Here is a 21955-nt window from a genome sequence, read left to right as displayed (position 1 = left end):
TTTTATTTGTACTGAAATGTGACTTGTGTGTTAATAAATAAAGTTTATAAATAAAGCAAGCCATAGCGAAAGCTGGGAAGTGGTGGTGCAAGCCTTTAATCCCAGCACTTGGTAGGCAGAGCTAGGTAGATCTCTGTGTGTTCAAGGATACAGCCAGCATTGGAGACACATGCCTTTAATCTCAATACCAACCATAGAAGACCTGGAGGTCTGTATAGACAGGCAGTGATGAAGCGGTCATGTGGTTGGGTTTACAACCAATGAGAAGGCAGAACAGAAAGTCTTTATAAAGACAGACACACAGGAAGTAGGTCTCTTTCGGAGAGGCACAACAACAGCGACAGTGAAGGGTAAGGTTTTTAGCTCTTAGCTATTGCTCTGACCTCTTGGCTTTCATCTCTGTATTGGTTCTGTGTTTCTTTTTTAATAAGACGGTTGGTTACATCTACAGAAGTGTGTCACTGGGCATGGGTTTTGAGGTTTCAGAAGCTCAAGCCAGACCCAGTGGTTCACTCACTCTTCCTGCTGCTGTGGGTCAGAATGCAGAACTTTCAACTCCTTCTCCAGCACCATGCCTGCCATGATTGTCTTAGTTAGGGTTTCTATCACTGCAACCAAGCACCATGACCTAAAGGCAAGTTGGGGAGGAAAGGTTTATTAGGCTTACACTTCAGCATTGCTGTCCATCACTGCAGGAAGTCACGACAGGAACTCAATCAGGGCAGGATCTGATGCAGGGGCCACAGAGGGGAGCTGCTTACTGGCTTACTTTCCACAGCTTGCTCAGTCCACCTTTTTATAGAACCCAGGACCACCAGCCCAGGGATGACATGACCCACCATGGGCTGGATCCTCCCCCAATGATCACTAAATGAGAATATTCCTTATAGCTGGATCTCATGGAGGCATTTCCTTAACTGAGGCTCCTTCCTTTCTGATGACTCTAACTTGTGTCAAGTTGACACACAAAACTAGCCAGTACAATAATGAACTAAACCTCTGAACTGTAAGCAAACCCCAATTAAATGTTTTTCTTTATAAGATTTCTCGTGATATGGCGTCTCTTCACAGCAATAGGAACCCGAAGACAGAAGTCAAAATGCTATTGCTGTAGGGGGGAGGGGTGTATGTGCACAACACAACATGAACAGACCTGGCTTCCCAAGACTGCTAAGCCAGGTTAACAGAAGACACCAGAAAGAATTTTTTGGATTGAAGAAAATAAATACACCCAAGAGGCTATGGACAATACAGATACTGTGAATGTAGTCAAATAAATAAGATGAGAATACCAAACACTACAGAGTGACAGGATCAATGTGTATCCTCGCAATAACAACCCTGAACAGTCATGTTCCCAATTCCACAATCAAAGACACAGACCAGCCCTTTGGGGTCAAAGGAAGGATCCATTTATTTGTTGTTTCCAAGAAATGTGCCACCAGTATAAACAGATGGTACCATGAGCTGAGAGGGTGGAAATGGTGCTCCAAACAAATGGAACTATAAACAAGAGCCAGACAGCCAAAAGGTATAAGAAAAGTCATTTTATCGACAGCAACAATCTATCAATTCTAAACTTCTGTGCACCCATTCCATTAAACAAAACCTACTAGATGTAAAGTCAAAGAATAGAGGGTGGAAAGTTGGCTCCGTGGATCAAGTACTTGCCACACAAGTAGCAGGATAGAGTACTGAACCGCAGCACTCACAAACAAGCCAGACAGTTGTGATTTTCTGTAATCCCCAAACTCTGGAGAAGAGCCAGGATCCCCAAGGCAAACTGGCTAGATAAGACTATTCGTTATTGGTGCTCTCTGGCTTCAGCAAGAGAACACACCTCAATAAATGAAGAGTGAGAGAGACACCAGTATCAGGCTCAGCATTTGTGTATATATGTTATGTGTGCACACAAGCACATACATGCTCACATGCACAAACCACATGTAAATAAAATTTTTAAGTCAAATAAAGTCACAAATTAATCCTATTGAGAGCGGCTGGTAGCGAAAGTCCATGGAGTAAACAGCAGTGACAACTAGAGTTCAGAAGGTCAACCTATCAGAACCGAGGGTTCTGTTAGAGGAAACCATCACACGGGCATTATGGAGTTACTGCCTTTGGAATGAACTGGCTGTCTCTTGTTGTAAACCTCTTGTGTAATAACATCTATGATTCTCCCCATTTACCGTGCATCTCCATGTAATGTGTACATGTAATCTCATGACTGCATCTCAATCTTGGGCACAACGTTCCCTATACATTTGGGGTAATTGGACAGTTGTCCCTAGCTGTGTTTATTTTTACTAACATATATCTGGCCACGGCCATTCTCCAGACAAAAGTATTTCAGCAAAGATACCTTTTTCCAAAGACAAAACTGCACATAGATAAACATTAGCTCATCTCACTTACAGATAAGAGAAAATAACCACTGGCAATTAAATCCTCAACTCCTTACCTTCACCCTGGGTTATTTATACAAGACCCTAACTTAAGAGATTTACTGCTCACATTCCTGGGATGATGTTTTAGCCATTTGCTAGTTACTGAGTTAAGGCAGTTACTTCCCACTGACCCAAGGAGATTGCCATCAAGGCCAGGCTGGCATAGGTACCAAGCTTCTTTCTTGTGCAAATTAAGTTTTAACTCCTCCTCAGCCAGGTGCTATTCCTAGATTCCCTAACTGATCTTAGCCTTCAGTTGACCCTACCAGAGAACTCCCCTTCAGTCACTCCTCTTTGGGGTTGTAATTGGAAGCTGACAATTAATTGCTTTATGTGTGGATCCTTATCACCTCTCTCTGCGACCCTGAAATCTTCAAGACTACTGTTGCTTTGCCAAAGAATTACTGCATGTGTATATATACTGGTTCTCTGAGAGCACTGGGGGAATAGACGGAGAAGAACAAAGATGAGGACGGAGACGGAAAGAACTAGATAGGGATGAGAGAACAGCAGAAGGGACTGAGAGCAGGAGGGACCGAGAGGAGCTAAGGATGAGAACAGAAAAGAAACTGTGTAGATAGAATTGACTTAGAAGAATAAAGTGAATGGACTAAAGAACTCAGTGTGCACAGATTCATTTATATCCTTCAGATTAGAATCCTCAGCCGCTTGTAGCATCTGTTCTGAACCCTGGGGGGGAAGAGAGAGAGAGAGAGAGAGAGAGAGAGAGAGAGAGAGAGAGAGAGAGAGAGAGAGAGAGAGAGAAGAGAGAGAGAGAGAGAGAGAGAGAGAGAGAGAGAGAGAGAGAGAGAGAGAGGGAGGGAGGGAGGGAGGGAGAAGAGAGAAGAGAGAGAAGAGAGAGGAGAGAGGGGAGAGAGAGAGAAAAACAGAGAGAGAGAGAGAGAGAGAGAGAGAGAGAGAGAGAGAGAGAGAGAGAGAGAGGAGATGGGGACAAAGAGGAGCAAGATGAAAAGTAGGGAAAGCACTTCAAGATGCAGACATGGGCAAGGACTTTCTGAAGAGACTTTCGGATCACTCAGGAAGTAATGCCAACAATTAAAAATGGGATCCCATAGCTGGGCAGTGGTGGTGCACTACCATAGGATCTCTTTCTGTATGCTGTGAATGTGTGCTGCTCCCATTGGCTAACAAATAAAGCTGCATTGGCCCATGGCAGGGCAGGATGGAGCCAGGTGGGAAAATCCACGAGAGACAGTGAGAGGAGAAAAGAGAGTGTGTGCGGGGGAGAGACGCCAAACCGTCGTCCAAGGAGCAACATGTAATGGGGCACAGATAAAGCCACAGAACACATGGTGATGATACATAGATAATAGTCATGGGTTGAGTTAAGTTATAAGAGCTAGCTAGCAAGAAGCCTGAGCCACAGGCCATATAATTTGCAATTAATATTAAGCCTCTGAATGATTATTTTATAAGTGGCTGTGAGACCTGGTGTTAGGATCCTGTACATGCACAGCTCAGGGTCTTGCATCTTATGTCATCAGGGAGTACTGATGACTACGTACCCACCTTAAAAAGCCGGTTGCAGACCCCAAGTGCTCTCTCTGCTCTGCTCCTGCCATCTCTTCCTCCCCCCAGGCCTGCTTCCCTTCTCTCTCCCCCCCCTTTCCCTCCTAATAAAGATCTCGGTAACTCTGGCAGTCATGGCCGTGGCTCATGACTTTTCTTCCACCAGCGCCGTTTACCTATCATTTGCTGCCGTTACTCGGATAGGAAATTCTGTGCACTCTGCGTCTGGGGCTAGCATTCAGAAGCCTATACTGAGGAACTGTGACTGCCCGCCACTACTGCCACCGCAGAGTACCACGTCAGGACTGTCCTCACTGCCATGACCGCCACCGCGTCTCCTCCCTCTACTACACATGCGATTGGCGAGTTCCCCTGCTGTTTCAGCGACTGCAGTCTGAGCTATATTCCTTGTGCCAGACCTCCAGGGGGTCCTCGGCCTATGCTGGCCCCAACTCATTCTCTCTCTTGACGAGGTCAATGCTGTCAGACCCCTGGGGGATCCATGTGCTGCATATGCTCCCAGTCCTTACTCCTCTCTTGATGAAGGTGGGAGTAACTTGGGCTGATTCATAGATCCTTCTCCTACCTCAGGGACACCTGGGATTGGAGTCTGATCCTGGTTCGTTATTTTTTCTTTTTCCTCTCTCTTGGCTGCAGCCATGGGACATAGGGGTGGATACCAGGAAATTTGCCTGCACAACAGCTTCATGGGAATTATCTAACTTCTGCCAGCGAATAGGCAAATGAAAAGTTACCTTATCCCCAAGCTTTCTACCACAGCTCTGGAGTCCCTCTCCCTCCCCATTTCTGATTCTTTCTCTGTCATGTGCAACCACTTCTGCCTATCTGACTTCTGCTTTCTGCTCTCCGGTATTGGGTGGGCTTTAACTCACCCTAACTCCTCCCACTCGTTCTCAAGCTGCCGTGAGAGGCACAGACAGGTCTAAAATTGGGCTAGGATACATGCAAATAAGTTTACGATCAGTTCACATCCTGCCTCCTGGCGGGTCTTCCTAAAGCTGTCCTCAAGCCAGCAGACATCAAAAAAAAAAAAAAAAAAAATTCAAGACACGGAGGAAAATCGGTATGTTGTCCCCCAGACCTCCCTGACATAAGACTAAAACTTAAGCATCTGGAGAGCAAGGCTCCTGACCCCACAGGCGGAAGTTTCATCTGTGGCATTTAAGGTGTACCAGGGGAGAGATGACAAAGCCCGAGAACAGAATTGCCAAGTGCTGGCACACACTGGCTCCTGAAAGCCGCTGGGTCCCTGTTTTAAGTGCAGGGGGGAAAAAGGCCATGTGGGCTAGTGCGTGCCCTGCCAGGCCATCAATTGAGCCTTGTTCAGAGGGCCACCTAGAAAGACAACCGGTCAGCTGACTGGACCAGGCACTAAGAGGCAGAGGGACAAAGAGCTCCAGCAGACCTAGGCTTGGCCACAGGCTCATTCACAGGGAACCCAGAATGCAGCTGAGTCACTAACCCAGTCCTGGGAGTTTTGGGGTCCCATCTCTCCTTATTTCCCTATTGTCAGGGTAGGGAGGACAGCCTTACCCACCTCACCAGATTTAATTGCACTTTCAGGGCTACTTAATGAGAAAGATTGTCCAGCTAAGGTAGGAGCTTTCACTTCATGCTCCCTCCATGTGCCTCACTCCAGACCTGTCAGCAGTGCTTCTCCTCCTCACGCACAGGGACACAGACAGGGCCCTGATCTCTGCCTTGTCCCTAATTCCAAAAAATGAGTTCTCATTCCACAAGCTTTTCTCTTCTCAGTTCCCTCTTCTAATTAACAGCTCAGCTAATGGTACAGGACCACCACAGAACTGGAGTCCAGAGATCATCAAGTAAGAAACTATAACAGCTAAAAGGTATTTGCACCCCCAGACCCAAAAGTGTCTGGGCTCTATAAAAACAGACTTTAATATAACCATCTATTACTGCTAAATGCTCTCAACAATTGGTCACCTGTCTCCTGGATGCTAAACTAGTAAAGGAAACAGGAGCCTTAAATGATCTGTCTCTGATAAAGCTTAACATGTTCCAATCTCTCTGTCTCCCTCATTAACACTAACCAATATAAGCAGAGTACAATGGTCACTAATTTTCTCATGGCTGCTTCATAACATGTTCAAAATTTTTCCCAAGCTCCAAAAACCATCTTAAATCCATCTGGACAGGTCAGATCTACTTCAGGCCTTTTTCTGTCTCACCAGCATCCTGTCAGACACAAAAGTGGCCAGAGTACCAAGCCAAGAGGGATGGACTGCTCCAGGGCAGCAGGACAGCCCATCATCCCAGGACGCCTGTCTGCATCAAAAGGCCCCCTTCCCTACCCCCACTAAGAGCCAACCAACACCCACCAAGTCAGCTGGAAAGAGTTTTTTCTGAAAGAAACGATGCCTCTATTCCTATTCACTCGCTTTTTATAATAAGCAAAAAGTCTAGAATGTAAGATCCTGTACATGCGCAGCTCGGGGTCTTGCGTCTTATGTCATCAGGGGGCGCTGGCGACCATGTAGCCACCTTAAGAAGCCAGATGTAGACCCTACATGCTCTCTGTGCCCTGCTCTCTGTTCTGCTCCCCCCATCTCTTCCTCCCCCGGGCCTGACTCCCCTTTCTCTAACCCCCTTTCCCTCCTAATAAAGCTCTCTGGAACTCTGGCAGTCATGGCCGTGGCTCGTGACTTTTCCACCGGTAACCAGCGCCGTTTACCTATCACTTGGGCTGGGCGGGACCAGAGAAACTTATGGTTATAATGCACGCCTTTAATCCCAGCACTCAGGAGGCAGAGGAAGGTGAATCTTTGAGTTCGAGGCCAGCCTGGTCTACAGAGTGAGTTCCAGGACAGGCTCCAATGCTACAGAGAAACCCTGTCTCGGGGGGGGGGGGGGGGGGGGGGACACACGACAAAAGGTGGGGGGAGGGGGAGAAAAAATCCCATATTACAAAGTTTTGCAACAAGACATTCAAATCAAAATTTAGAAAAATTCTGCTTTAGCATTTCTTTTAATGATCACTGGTATTTTGACTACACATATGTCTGCATGAGGATGTCAGATCCCCTGGAACTGAAGTTACAGACAGGTGTGAGCTGCCACGTGGGTGCTGGGAACTGAACCCTATTCCTCTGAAAGAGCAGCCAGTGCTCTTAACTGCTGAGCCGCCCCTCCAGCCCCTGCTTTAGCATTTTTAAGCTTTTTTTTTTTTTTTTTTTTTTTTTTTTTTTGCTATGAGTGTTTAGTTTTCTTTTTGCCTAAGTAGAGAAGAAAAAAACGCCTCCTGAGGACATTTCCTCCTAAGCCCTTCACTCTTTCAGAAGAATGCTCTGGTTCACAACCATCCCATCCTTCAGTAGAAGCCTACTTTTAGATGTTGCCCAGTTATTATAAGCCAAGATCTCAAAACCTTAAAAATCTGCTTAACTGACACGACAATGAGGCAGACACCTTTTAAATCCCTACAAAGTCCAACAAAACGGCTTCCTAATATAAAGAAACAGAAGACATACCCTTTTCTAGAGAGCAAGAACAAGGCTACACTTTAAAGCTGTCACCATGTGCTTTATTAGCCATGGTTACTTAAGCCACCCTTAACCATTCTTGACCATGACAAGGATTTTACACACTCATTTTATGATTAGAGTCTCACTCACTGCTTCACTGTGATGCTGACATTGCTTTTGTGATGCTCAACACTGAGCACAAGCTCCTCCCCCACTTGCACCCGGATGGGATTTTCCAGGACCACGGCAGCTTGTTTCCAGTGGGAGGCTTCGCCTGAGGTGTCCAGCCTGACTTCATCATCAAGGCACAAATGAAACCAAAATGGGACAGCGGTCACTTGTCCAGATCTACAAATGCGAACCTATGGAAATTGAATTTTGAACATTTCATCAAGGCAAGTAATTCTTCTTTCTCTTTTTAATCAATTTGAATACAAAAACTAAAAATATATTGAACCACCCATTCAAACTTAATAACTAAGTCTTAGACACTAATATTTATTCAGTCTATTTTTGCATGTTGTCTAGAAAAGAAGATTGAAATCTTCAAAGGAAATGATAGACCATGTAAATATGATGTCCCTCACTTAAGGTAAATTGTTCTGAATGTGACAAGTTTGATCATTTGTGGTTGTCCTTACCTTTACTTCTCTATTGGAAGTGTTCAAATACGGAGTCATTAGATCTAATCTTAAGAGTTCCACTGGCTGGCTTAAAGGGATACATGGCAATGAAGATAAATCCAGAAATACACGGATAGGCACCTGAAGAGAGAGTACACGCTGACTTTTATCATCTGTAGTCGGGTCTGCTCTATCTGCAATTAGCTCTTTGTGACAGGACGCTTTTCATTGTCTCGTTTATTTTACGCATCAACCTAAGGCATGAATCCTCACGATCAGTTTTTCAGGATGAATGAACAAGCCAAGGTTTAGGCAGGCTCAACACTTTGCTACGGTTTGTTACCTACAGGCCTTTCTCCTCAATGAAAACACACTAAACTTTTAAGTGGCCAAACAATTCCAGAAACATTTGTACCTAGAATATGTGAGCTAATAAGCAAATAATCTAATGGTAAATATTAATGTGTTTGATCAGAGGCGCCAAATTTAGCCAAACATGGTGGGTGGTACACGCCCTTAATCTCAGCACTTGGAATATTTAGCCAGGCATGGTGGGTGGCACACGCCCTTAATCCCAGCACTTGGAAGACAAGAGGCAAGGGCATCTTATGAGAGGCCAGCCTGGCCTACACAGTGAATTCAGACCAGCCAAGGCTACACAGTGAGATGCTGCCTCAAACAAACAAACAAACAGCAAGGGATGGGCACAAACTCATCTGAACAGATTCATCCTGAAAAACAAAGTCTTCCCTACAAGGCAATGGTTCCCAAAACCTCGGCTGCAAGTTCAAGTTACTCAGGGTATCCCCATGCCAACCTGTGGTCAGGTCCAGGATTCTGAAGCTCTCAGAGTCCCCACACACAGCAATCTCAGTTGCAATCCATCTCTGTCTTTCACACTTTCAAGCCCCTTCCTTGTTTGAAATGAAAAAGACAGTGCTGCTTAGAAGCTACTCTCCTGTCTGTGAAAGGTGGCGACTGGCCCTCAATCATCCAACCTTTCATAAAAGCTCAGGGGCCCACACCACTTCCAGTCTTCTGTCTGCCTTTACTCCTGTTTGTGCCAGTGACTGAGAACCCTACACTCCCACTTCTCATTGCCTGGGACTGAAATCCTCTCGCTCTACTCACACTGTCCCTCCCCACTTGTGTTTCTCAGCCTAACCTCCTGGCTTTCCTTGTCACCATCAATCATCTTTCAAGCTCTCTAAATTCAGGTCTCAACCCTTTTTTGCGCACACCCCTCATGTTCCATCTAGTCTTGTAGTTTTAAATACCATCTATATGATACTGTTAAATTTACAAACTAGGCCTAGAGTTTCATTGATTCCTTATCCACCCCTCCTACACACAAATACAGCTGATCACTCTGATGTTTCCCACATCAATAAATAGTCACTCTCATTCCTGTTCCTCTCTCACACCCCACACCCAATCTCTAAAACTCCAACTTTTAAAATACATGCAGGAGCACACATGGCTCCGGCTGCAGTGGAAGCCACCACCTCTCATGGCGTCACCACTGTGACTGTGTCTTCAGCTGGCTTTGTTCTATTCCTAACAGTCACCAAAACCATCTTTACAAAGCAAGTTGTTTCATCATGCCACTGTTCAATCCTCTCTGATGCCACCTAAGGATCCTTATTTGCCCCATGGGATATGACCCACACCACATTGGGGATTTTCTTAGTGGACAGTTATCTAGGGTTTGGAGTCATTTAATGCCATTTCTGGAATCAGAAATAGCATCCTAGATCCTGAGGGCAAGCAAGGTATCTGACTGTATGGTGTGAATGCTGGAGTTGGAGGTCTTGTGCTCTCTCTTTCTGCATTGGAACAGCTGGTTGAATGAATCTGTGGTCCCCATATAGGCCGTGTTCCTGAAGGAAAGCAAGGATGGGTCTCAGGCTGGCACTTCTAGGACTCAGCAGCTCCAAAAATGTCTGGTGAAAGGTCTTCTGCCCTTTAATCTTGCACTCCAAGGCAGAGACTATGGGTATACTGCTTTTCTAAGGGGCTGACAACACTGACTGGTATGCCCATTGTAAGTTCCCACCATGTTTTGTTCTTGATGACCTGAGTCAGTCTACCACCCTCCTTCACAGTCAGAGACAACAGAAGAAGTTGAAAGGTTTCCTATCCATAGCAGGCAAACGCGTGGTGCACACTGCCTTCTCTTGAAGACTATTAATTTCCTGAAGAGCTCACACAGTTTACGTTGTCTTCTCATTGGCTGTAGTAGAATAGTATTTTGCACGGATGTGGATTCTTTCTTGGGATCTCCCTGCCTGGCTATCTATGTGAGTGGCTAGAGTTAACTTGATGTCACCAGGCCCATCATCTCTGGGTTGGCTGTAGACCTGCTGAATCGTTGGTCATGGCTCCACCTGGAGGATACGGGGACCCCTCAAGGTTGATCATGCTGGCCATACTCTTAATCTCTTGTCCATGGAGAGGTCCTGCTCCCATCATACACCTCTGATTTATATTGAGATACCTGTTTTGCATAGAATTGGCAGCAATGTACATGGTGACAGCAGATTCTTGAGTTTTCTAGTTCAAGCCTCTTATGAAGGAAACATTCCTGACCCAATCTAATGTGGTCTATTGGACATATTAGGACTATAAGGCCTGTCACTGATAGAAGCATGACTCATTCTCCCTGGAGGGAGTGTACCATCAGGGAGGATTTGAGGCCACCTGTGTACTTGACTTGCAGCACCCACGGGGCTCCTGCTTCTTTCTAGCATGCCTGCACTGGCCTGCCTGGGTTGGCCTCCATAGCTGCCCGTGAGTTCTGTATGTGTACACTCTTGCACACGTGCACACACGTCACACAGGATAAAGGTGGAGATTTGAGGTAGATACTGGGTGTCTTCTTCACTTGCTCTTCCACCTTATTTTTAATAGAAGGCTAATGGAGGTGGAAATTTTCTGCCACGACAGACTTTCTCTCAAACTGTGAGCCAAAGCAAACCCGTACTCTAGGTGCTGTTGTCAGGAACTTTAAAGTTGTAGAACTAGTAACTGAGACATGCATGTAATCTGGGAATGGTGACGTGTGTCTATAATTCTAGCCCTTGGAAGACAAAAACAGGTTATCCTTGGCATTGAGGCCCTCTGGGCTACATTAGACCCTATCTAAAAAAAAAAAAACAAAAAACAAAAATAATAAAACAGTGCATGTAGTACATGCTAAATAAACATTTGTTGAATAGTTTTTTTAAAAAACAATTTTGCTTTTTATTTTGAAGACAGGGTCTCCTGTAACCCAAATTGACCTTAAACTTTTATTTATATGTATGCAGTGTTCTGCCTGCATGCATACCTGCACACCAGACGAGGGCACCAGATCTCATTACAGATGGTTGTGAGCCACCATGTGGTTGCTGGGACTTGAACTCAGGACCTCTGGAAGAGCAGTCAGTGCTCTTAACCTCTGAGCCATCTCTCCAGCCCTACTGAATAGTTTTTAATGTACTATATTCTTTGAACAACCTCTGATTTTGCTTCATTGATTCACAGTTATCTAGTAGTCGACCAATGTAAGAGAGGAGACAATCATTGTAAGAGAGGAGAAATGGGTAAACAGACTAAAACATAAAACTGCCAAGACAGCCCAGTGGTGGTGCATACCTTTAACAGCTTGGCTGAACAGTTCTCTAGACACTTACCTGAAACTGGTTAATAAAAGGTGCTATGTTTAACCCGAGAGTATGCTCTGTTCCTTGAACAGCACTCTCTTCTACCAGTGTCTGTGACTCCACGAGCATCCCGAACATTAACACATACTGGGGGAAGATCTTGCCTCCAGACTGCAACAAACACCTGAAGAAAGGCAAATCATTGGAAAGCCTTTTTATTCCCTACATTTTATAGATAATAAGAATTATGAATTAGTGAAGGGTAGACGATATATAGTCTAGTGGACTTTGTCATTATTGACTAGTAGTTCAAAATTTAAACCACTAGAAATAATTGCTCAAGAAGTCAAATTTGGACCGACTAAGGTAAGTCCTTAGTTACAGACCACAATCATTAATAGGGAACCATCCCTATGTGGAAATCAAAATGATACAAAATCCAGCACTTTTAGCCAGGCAGTGGTGGTGCACGCCTTTATTCCTAGCCCTGAGGAGACAGAGGCAGGTGGATCTCCGAGTTCAAGGCCAGCCTGGTCTACAGAGTGAGTTCCAGGACAGCCAGGGCTACACAGAGAAACCCTGTCTTGAAAGACCAATAAACAAACAAATAAATGAACAGGCTACCATCAGAACACAAGTGCATTAAAAATACTTCAGACTGCTTTATGACTGTGTATAAGATGTATATGAAACATGAATAAACTTCATGTGTGGACTTAAGCTTGCTCCACAAGCTATCATTATGTGTGAAGAGCTGCCACACTGAAGGTCTCACATATCACACTACACATGGCTTAGTACATGAGGGCACAGAGTAAATGTTAAGTTCTCTGAACTATTCCGTAACTTCTCTGAAATGATTCACTGTAAAGGATTAAGCTCTCCAAACGCAAATATATACGTAAACTGAAAGAAATATCGTAGAAAGGAAAGAGACAAAAGTTAACAAAACCCTTTCTCATGCAACTGCACTTAACGCTGCCACACTCCATTCTCCCTTGAACCCCACAAAAACGGTATTAACAAACAATACTGCCTATGGTTATTTAAAAGTATCTTGTTAAGTACGCTGGACCTGGATAGAGAATTATGAGCAAAAAATAAGTGACTGGTGGGAAACTGGCATTTCCCGCGTGTGGGGTACCAGGTGCTCCTGTACCAAGGATTTGGAAGCTATGAAGGCAAAATCGTTCTGACATGAGTTAGGGGCACTTAAACTATGGTGGAGTCTTGTTTCTCATACCTGAGCCATAAAGAGGAAGCAGAAACATAAGACAATGTAGGGTCTTAAGACCAGTGAGACTATTCCTCATCTGTCACATTTTCAAATATCGAACCTTGTCTTTACTGAGTATTCTGGGATGTCTTCTACTTGAACTTCCAGAGCAGGGACTACACAGAGGTGGGCACTGATCACCTCAAGTATCTTTCACAGTAAATTTTACACCCAAGTTAAAGATGTAAGGATCTACTTAAAAAATACAGACTAGCCATCTGGCCAGTTTGTACATATCTAAAAAATAATGTGCATAAATGTTTCAATGTTTGCTATGTAAGTTACCTAAATAGATCATTAAGATTTAGGGGCTCAGGGGACAATTCAGTGGATAAGGAACCTGCAGTTCAAATGTGAGGACCAGAGCTTAGATCCATAGCACCCAGGTAAAACGGCAGCCTGCCCGTAATCCTAGCACTCACTGACGGGGTAGAGATGGGATCCTCGGTGTAAGTTCAAAACCTAGACTAGCCAAATAAGCAAGTTGTGGGTTTAGTAAGACACCCTACCTCAACAAAGTGAAGAGCAAATGAGGAAGACACTCAACACTTATAGACAGATACAGAAGAGCAGGGTAGCATCCATTCCTAGGTTGAAGCATGTACACAGGACTTACTCTAGGCTCATACGACCATGTGCTTACACAGTGAGTAGAGGGGCAGCCTAGTTCAAGGTCATGACTTACCCTTACCCGTCTGATTGCCCTTACATCTAGGTGCCTGTGACTTGTTGATCCTATGCTCTCCTATGCCGTTCCTGACCACTTGTTTGGGTTTGAGGGAAAGTCAGCAGTCCATCTCAATTAGTGACATAACTATCTCTTACAAAGTGACACAGCCCTCAACAAAACCCTTCCTATCAGCTTGTGAGCTGCTAACGAGAGGCTTATTTACTTGTTAATTTTCTGCCCATTTGCTTTAACTTTCCAAAACTTGATGCTCAAGGAAAGTTCTAAGAATGATATAACAGTGCACACTACCTTGTTATTTAACTGTTCTTAAATGACTCATTTAGCAGGCGCTTGACATCGTATTAAGTTTCTCTCTGAAGTGCCGGGATAACAGAGCAAGCTGGCCACCACTGAACCATACCTCCAGCCCATAAACTTGACTTTTACCTTAACAAGTCCTTTCCCTTATTTATTAAAACTTCTCACACCAAACTGGAAGGAGGGCTTCTCCAAAACACAGCCAATTAATTAATTCTCCAACGTCAGCTGAGTATCTTAGGATTCCAGTCCATTCTAACACTATCTACCCATATCATACAAGTGAAAGGGTTCAGTTCCACCTGGCTGCCCATTTCAGATGCCAATCCTAAATCCCACACCCAGTGATATACATGTGGTATTCACAATTCCCTCTTTGAGGGAAGCATCTCATAATTTGCTAATGTGACTCACAGAACTAAAAACAAACAAACAAACAAAAAAACCTATTACCTCTATGTACTGGCTCACTACAAAGGATAAAACTCAGAAATGGGAAGCTGGAGAGATGGTTCAGCTGTTAGGAGCATTTGCTGCTCTTGCAGAGGACCCGAACTCAATTCCCAGCACCCATGTGGTGGTTCACAACCATCTGTTAACTTCGGTTCCAGGGGATCCAATGTCATCTTCTGATCTCTCCAGGCACCAGGCACACATGTGGTACACATACATACATGCAGGCAAAACACACTTAAAATAAACACATCTAAAAAAATTTGAAAGACACTGGGCGGCAGTGGCACACGCCTTTAAACCCAGTACTCGGGAGGCAGAGCCAGGTGGATCTCTGTGAGTTCAAGGCCAGCCTAATCTACAGAGTGAGATCCAGGACAGGCACCAAAGCTACACAGAGAAACCCTGTCTCGGAAAAATAAACAAACAAACAAAAATTGAAAGACAGACAGACCCACTCAGAAACGGCCGACAGGAGACACGCGCGGGCAAAGGTGACTGACACTAACTCTGTATTTGATCTCCTCTTGGCTTTGGTGCTGCTGCTCTCTTGGTTTTTTGGTACAAAGCTCCTAAACACGGAGTCTTCTCACAGTCAAGGGAACAGGAAAGTATCTTCTGTATACCAAGGCCACGCCAGGGGCTAGGGACTCCTGGAGTCTCGGGTTTGTTCTTAGGAAGGAGGAGGAGGAGTGGCTACAGGGTCGGCCTTGACTCTCTCACTTCCCTGCCTGGCCTCAAAGCCAGGCTGAATCATCACTAATACCCAGTGATGCCCATATACACATGGAGCCCTCAAAACCCACAGGAACAGCGCTGACAGCCTCTGTGCAGCTCAGCATGTCCAGGAAGACCATGGACACTCTGCACCTTCCATGGGCCGCACCCTCTGCAGCTCTCCCGGTTCCTCATCTGCACCCTCTAGAATAAGTTAATCTAAGCCAACATTTTCCTAAGTCCTAGGAGCTGCTACAGCAAATTCATCCAAATCTGAAGAGGGTTTTATAAACTGAGGGGACCTTCAATTTGTACCTGGTGGTTTAGAAATACAGATGACAACCTACAAGATGCACCTGACTTCTGAAGTTGTGGCTGTCCTGTAGGTTCTGCCTACCTCCAGAGAGCAGGACCAGAACTGAACAGAACTAAACAACACCCAGTTAGTGTCTGCTGGGGAACTGCTTGGTACAGTGTAGGGTAAGTGCCTGCATAGCTGTCATCAGGAGTACCAGAGCAAAAGATGGGTGAGAGGAAGAAATAGCTCCTTATGGGAGAGGGACACACAGAGCTCCCCGAGGTCTTAGTCACTGGTCATTAACTCCATTTCAGAAGAGGAAAATCTAACCTGGCAACTAGTCTCTACCCCAGACCTGTCAGAAGCCCTCAGCAGAACAAACTCCTATGTCAGGAACAGTTAGACAGAAAGACAATCATCTCACCCCTATCACCCACAAAACTAAAAACAAAACAAAACAAAAAAAAAGTGACTTTTGAACCCAAAATCCCCCATTCAATTTTATGGTTTTTGTTTTACCTGGATATTGCAGCTTTTTCCATTATTTCCTGCTGAATGAGCCCAGATGGCTCAATGACATCTAATATAATTATGCTCCACAATTTGTCTGATTTGGGCCTTTGCAACACAGCAGCTTCATCCTCTATATGTCTCAGCCAAAACTCAAGTGTTTCCTTAGGGAAGTGATTGGCTTCAGATATGAGGTCCAAAGTGACACAATGCTGGTCTTTCTCCACAGAACTATAGGGCTTAACCTCACCAAGTGTTCCAGCAATTATAGGCAAAAGAGAGAAGCCTTCAGACACATCCAACACATAGAAAGGGTCAGAGGTGCTCGGCGCAATTGAGCTCTGTCCACTTCCAGAGTTCATCTCAGTATCCTGACCAGGAGGATCCACAGGCTGCCACAGCTTCTCTGGGGCCAGTGAAGACAACACCTTCCTCATCGCCATCTTAAAGCCTTCATGATATGGAATGTTATTGAGCAAAGCAATCTCTGTAGGTTCTAACACACAGGTCTGCTCCAGAGCATCTGCTCTACTGGTCTGAAGGTTAGCTAGAGCACTGCAGAGCAGAGCCTCATTCCCTAGAGAGAGCAAGTCTTCACTCTTGGTAAAATTTTTTATAACTTCCATTTCATGTTCCAAATTCAGAATATTGATGCTCTGGATTCTCAGGTAACAGTCCTGACAAGATGCTTCCATTGTCACATGGTCCCCAGGCTTTATCCAGTAGTCTGCATTAGTAAGAAAGAAAAATATACATAACTGATTGTCTTAGTCAGGGGTTCTATTGCTGTATGTAATAAACACCATGATCAACAGCAAGTTTGGGAGGAAAGCATTTATTTGGCTTGCACTTCCACATTATAGTCCATAATTGAAGGAAGTCAGGGCAGGAACCTGGAGACAGGAACTGATGCAGAGGCCATGGAGGGGTGCTGCTTAACCGCTTACTCTCCATGGCTTGCTCAACTTCCTTTCTATGGAACCTAGAACCACCAGCCCGGGGTAGCCCCACCCACAATGGACTGGGCCCTCCCCCATCAATTACTAATTATAAAAATGCCCTACAGGGTCACCTATAGCTCCATCTTATGGAGGCGTCATTTTCTTATTTGAGGGTCCCTCCTCTCAGATGACTTTAGCTTATGTGACGTTGACATAAAACACAACTGTCCCCTTGTCAACTTAAGCTCTGACCAGGTCCACTCCATGGCTGCTGCTGTTCTTGGCAGTCATCCCATGATACTGGCATCTCCAAAGTGCTAGGGTCCCTTGCTGCAACTGAACCGTACCTCAAACTTGCCCTGTGGCTAAAGTTGACCTGGATCTCCTGAATTTCCTCCCTCTACCTCCTACGTGTTGGGATGACAGACATGTACTACAAAGCCCAGCTTCTTAGTTTTTCTTTGTTTTTACTATGATCAGTAGATGTACTGCCAAACTGAGGAAAACATGGAGATAGAAAGAGGATTTGTCTATAAGCAAAGATAGATGAAATTCGGGGATCAATATCTAGCCTCATTAAATAGACATTCTTAAAGAGACATTCTTTTCTCTAAAGGTAATTTCCAAAAGAACGAAAGCATTCGGCACAATGGTATCTGCTAGTCGTCAAGCATTTGGAAATTTGCATGTTTAGGAAGGTCCCAGTTTAAGGGAAGGCTAAGTCCTGCAGTAAGGACTGTACTGGGCTCCTTTCTGAGTTTCCACGTGGTCCACTGCTAAGCCACCATGTGTAACTGCCACTCGTCTCTTCAGCCCTAGAGCCAGATGAAAACACAGTCTCGGCCGGGCGGTGGTGGCGCACGCCTTTAATCCCAGCACTTGGGAGGCAGAGCCAGGCGGATCTCTGTGAGTTCGAGGCCAGCCTGGGCTATAGAGTGAGTTCTAGGAAAGGCGCCAACCTACACAGAGAAACCCTGTCTCGAAAAACCAAAAAAAAAAAAAAAAAAAGAAAAGAAAACACAGTCTGCACCCAGGTGTGGTGGCACACACCCATAGCACCAGATAGTGGGGAGCTGAGGCAGAAAGATTGCTTGAGCCCATAAATTTTGCTTCATAACCTAACTACCTGAGTTCAATGCCTGAAATCAAGTGAGTAGAAGCAAACAGTTGTGCTCTGACACATGCATGCAAGTGCACTCCCCCAAAACACCTCAAACATCACAGACAGACTACAAACAATTAGAAATGAAAAACCAAAGTCGTTATTTTTATGTTTAAGCATTTAAATAGCCTTTCCCTGAGGATCCTTGAAGGGATATTTAAATTACCATAAGAAAATGAAAATAAATGAATACAGATTTTAAAATGTAACTTGTTGAGAGCCAAGCTTTTTCACTTCCATGTCTTATCATTCCTCCACCACTCTAGGGTAGACAGCATTGTCCTAGTTTCAGATATGACCCAATAAAAGAGCTTTGCCAGCAAAGTCATTCAACAGGAGAACCAAGATCTGTATCCAAATCTTCAGACTACAGATTTCACAGTTCACTGGCCTGGTGAATCAGATCCCTGATAGAGACTACACAGACATGTACTTCCTTACTGCTTTAAATGGGTAGTTTTCTATGTATCTAACTGCAAAAAACATGGAAACCCATCAAACTGCTATAAACCGTTTTCTTTTCCTAAATAGAAAATACCTTTAATATAAACTTTCCCCAGGGAAGTTTGCAGATCTCCAAATTCTCTTAAAAGTGCAAGATTTTGTACTTGCAGGACTGTGTAGATTTTAATGTCTCTATGTGTTTACTGGAGGGCATATGCACATGCCCTGGCATGATCAGAGGACAACCTGGGTGAGTCAGCTCTCTCTCCCACTGTGTGGGTTCCAGAAATCAAACTCAGGTCATCAGGACTGGCAGCAAGCACCTTTATCCACTGAGCCTCTCTCCAGCCTACAACATACATTCTTAGGACTTGGGCTCTATAAATGTCATCGGGTTCTCTATGAGTTAAGTACTCCCTTACTTAATAGCTCTACAAATGTTACCAGGAGTTAAGTACTCCCTCACTTAATACTTTCCTAACCCCTTTTGGGAGGAAGAAGAAGAAGAAAGGAGGAGGGGAAGGGGGAGGAGGAGGAAGAAGAAGAGGAAGAGGAAGAAGAGGAGGAAGAAGAAGAGGAAGAAGAAGGAGGAGAAGGAGAAGGAGGTGAAGGAGGAGGAGGAGGAGGAGAAGAAGAGGAAGAGGAAAAAGAAGAAGAGGAAGAAGGAGGAGGAGGAGGAGAAGCAGCAGCAGCACTCACTTGAGAAACACTTATAATAAAATTCAAACGTTAATTATCATGGTTTCTAAGCAAGGTCGACAGGCAAATTCGTGACGTGATTCGTTTCTGGTTTGTTTGTTTGTTTTTTAAAGTAAAGTTTCTTTCATCTACTGACAACTAATACTTAAAACTATGAGATGATTAATGAGAGTTACAGCTAAGGAGCATGCAACAGAGGAATTTTTAAATTTTAATTTATTTCTTTAGAGACAGGGCCTCACTATGTAAACCTGGCTGGCTCTGAACTGGCTCCAGAGTGCTGTGATTAAAGGTGTGTGACTCTGTACACATTATTTTTGTTTTTTAACAGAATATCTTTTATTTACTCTTGGACAATTTCATACACATAAACAACACTTCTTGATCATATGCACTCTCAACCCCACCTCCAGGAACTCTCAGGCCCTCTCCCACTTCCCGGGTAATGATTGACTCTCTCTTATTATTTTTTGAGACTGGGTCTCAGTGTGTAGCCAAGGTTGGCCTAGACATTGCTATATAGACCAGACAGGCCGTGAATTCCCAGAGGTCTGCTTGCCTCTGAGGCCTTCCAGTCCTGTGATTAATGGCATGTACCACCACAGCTGGCTTTAGTCTCTCTTCTTAACTATGTATTAGTTACTTATATTTACTTTTGAGCAAAGACATTTATAATTCTGAAATATTTAAGTAATATTCTTTTGCTGAAAATTTCATCTGCAAAGGATTCTTTATTTCTCTTTGGTCAGTGACTCAGTTACTTAGATTAAAGCAACAAATTTTGTTTAATTGGTTTTTGGTGGGGAGGGGTTTGGTTTAAAATTTTTTTTAAGATTTATTTATGCATTTTTTAAAAATATATATGGATATTTTGTCTGCATGTATGTCTGCACATCAGAAGAGGCTTTCTGATCCCATGGGACTATGGGTATAGACAGTTCTGAGCTGCCATGTGGGTGCCAGGAATTGAACTCAGGTCCTCTGAAAGAACAGCCAGTGCTCTTAACCACTGAGCCATCTCTCCAGCCCCCCAATTTTTTTAATGAGATAATACTTACCTGCAAGGGCCTGTACTGGATAAACAGCCTGTTCCCAACAGGTCTCCTCACCAGGACTTGTGGACAGACTGTGCTCATCATCCAGCTGGAGAACAAACCAAACCATAACAGCATCCAGCAGGCCTTCTTTAACAGCAGGAATGCTGAGAGGATGCGGCTCTTTAGCTGCAAGACCCTTTAATTCCTGAACAGTAATGTAAAATGGGTAAGAGAACAGAGTTTAGGAAATTAGTAAGGAGCCAAAAAATTCAAATGATAAAAAAGAATAAGAAGGTTTTATAAATCGAATATGTATTTCCCTCAATGTCATACCTGAAACCGATTCTCAAAGTTCACAGTCTTTCTTGTTTGAATCTTAAATGTTCTTAAAACAAAAAACCCTGAGCCAGATATTGGGGTGAAAGCTGAAAGATCAGAGAAGCAGAGCAAGCCACAGCCAACCTTACCTCGATAATTCCATAAATCCTCTGACTGTTTGCCTCTGCGTCCTCAGCTGAAAGAACTCCAGCCAAAAAGCCTTTAGTTCCTGTCTCCTCATGCCTTATATACCTTTCTCCGCCCACCCATTAAAGGCTGTGTGTGCTTCCCAGTCCTGGGATTAAAGGTGTGTGCCACCACTGCCTGGTTCTGTTTCTCTCCTAGACTGAGTCAATGTCATGTAGTTCAGGGTGGCTTTGAACTCACAGAGATTCAGATGGATCTCTGCCTCCTGAGTGTGTTTTGATGTATTGTGTCCCCAATATATTGTGCACCCTAATAAAGTTTATCTGAGGATCAGAGGAAAAAGCCAGCCACTACAGTAAACATAGAGGTCAGTCAATGGTAGCACACACCTTTAATCCTATCACTCAGGAGGCAGAGATCCATCTGGATCTCTGTGAGTTCAAGGTCACACTGGGAACAGAGCCAGGCTTGGTGGTACATACCTTTAATCCCAGCACTTACCATAAAGGTTTAGAGGTCTGTACAGACAGACAGGAAGTGACAGAGCTGGGCAGGAAGAGGAAGTGATATAGCTGGGCGGAGAGAGGAAATGAGATGGCAGAGCAGAAAGGCATATAGGCGTGGGTATACAGGAAGTAGGTCTCTTTGGAGACTGAGGTGTCAGTGAGGTGAGATTGTCTGTGGCTTTTCCTATTCCTCTGATCTCCCAGGTTTTTACCCCAATATCTGGCTTCAGAGCTTTTATTAATAAGACAGTTTAGCAATTCGTCCTACACGAGTGCTAGAATTAAAGGTGTGTGCCACCATTGCCTGGCTCTCTATGTTTAATCTAGTGGCTTGTTCTGTCCTCTGATCCTCAGTCAATTTTATTAGGGTTCACAATATATCACCACCAGTCTCGCCCTGCCCAGTTAGGGAATCACAGACTATCACACATTTGCTAAACATACAGCAGACACACACACACACTACTGACGAAAACACACCAGTGATGTAGTGCCGGAAGACAAAAACATGCAGCAAAGAACGGGGTCATTTTATTCGGGAAAAGTATTCACGAGCACACGCACACATACGGAGAGAAGAGCAAGCCCGGAACACACACTTCAAACAAGCGATACAGGAAGAGACACCATTTCAGAAGGTGACACTGGGGCCTTTGCATTTCTGTTCTGTCCTCCTTCAAAGTGTTAAAGACACAGACACTGTTTTTAA

At 44.4% G+C, this 21955-nt stretch overlaps 1 protein-coding gene across 11 annotated transcripts in view; it reads right to left on the bottom strand.

The window, feature by feature from the left end:
• The window catches only part of LOC128104485 (protein arginine N-methyltransferase 9-like), a 61048-nt gene that overhangs the window by 18946 nt on the left and 20147 nt on the right, over positions 1-21955 (bottom strand). For 5 of the 11 annotated variants that reach the window (XR_008216021.1, XR_008216022.1, XM_052729422.1 and 2 more), the window contains 6 exons: positions 20297-20480; positions 16002-16719; positions 11781-11934; positions 8125-8247; positions 7634-7845; positions 518-628 (listed from right to left, as the gene is read on the bottom strand). Coding sequence is in view for 6 of the 11 variants with exons in the window: in XM_052729422.1 (XP_052585382.1) it covers positions 518-628; positions 7634-7845; positions 8125-8247; positions 11781-11934; positions 16002-16719; positions 20297-20480 (1502 nt within the window). In the remaining 5 variants the exon portion in view is untranslated. Of the gene's footprint in view, positions 1-383; positions 629-1396; positions 6852-7633; positions 7846-8124; positions 8248-11780; positions 11935-16001; positions 16720-20296; positions 20481-21955 lie in introns of those variants that run through there. The other 6 variants (XR_008216025.1, XM_052729424.1, XM_052729425.1 and 3 more) reach the window with 3 other exon arrangements.

Source organism: Peromyscus californicus, unplaced genomic scaffold, assembly GCF_007827085.1.
Source record: "Peromyscus californicus insignis strain IS unplaced genomic scaffold, ASM782708v3 Scaffold_8__1_contigs__length_139910024, whole genome shotgun sequence".
Taxonomy (NCBI): Eukaryota; Metazoa; Chordata; class Mammalia; order Rodentia; family Cricetidae; genus Peromyscus; species Peromyscus californicus.
Note: the sequence above shows the minus strand (reverse complement) of the source record. Positions and strands in the feature narration are given on the sequence as shown.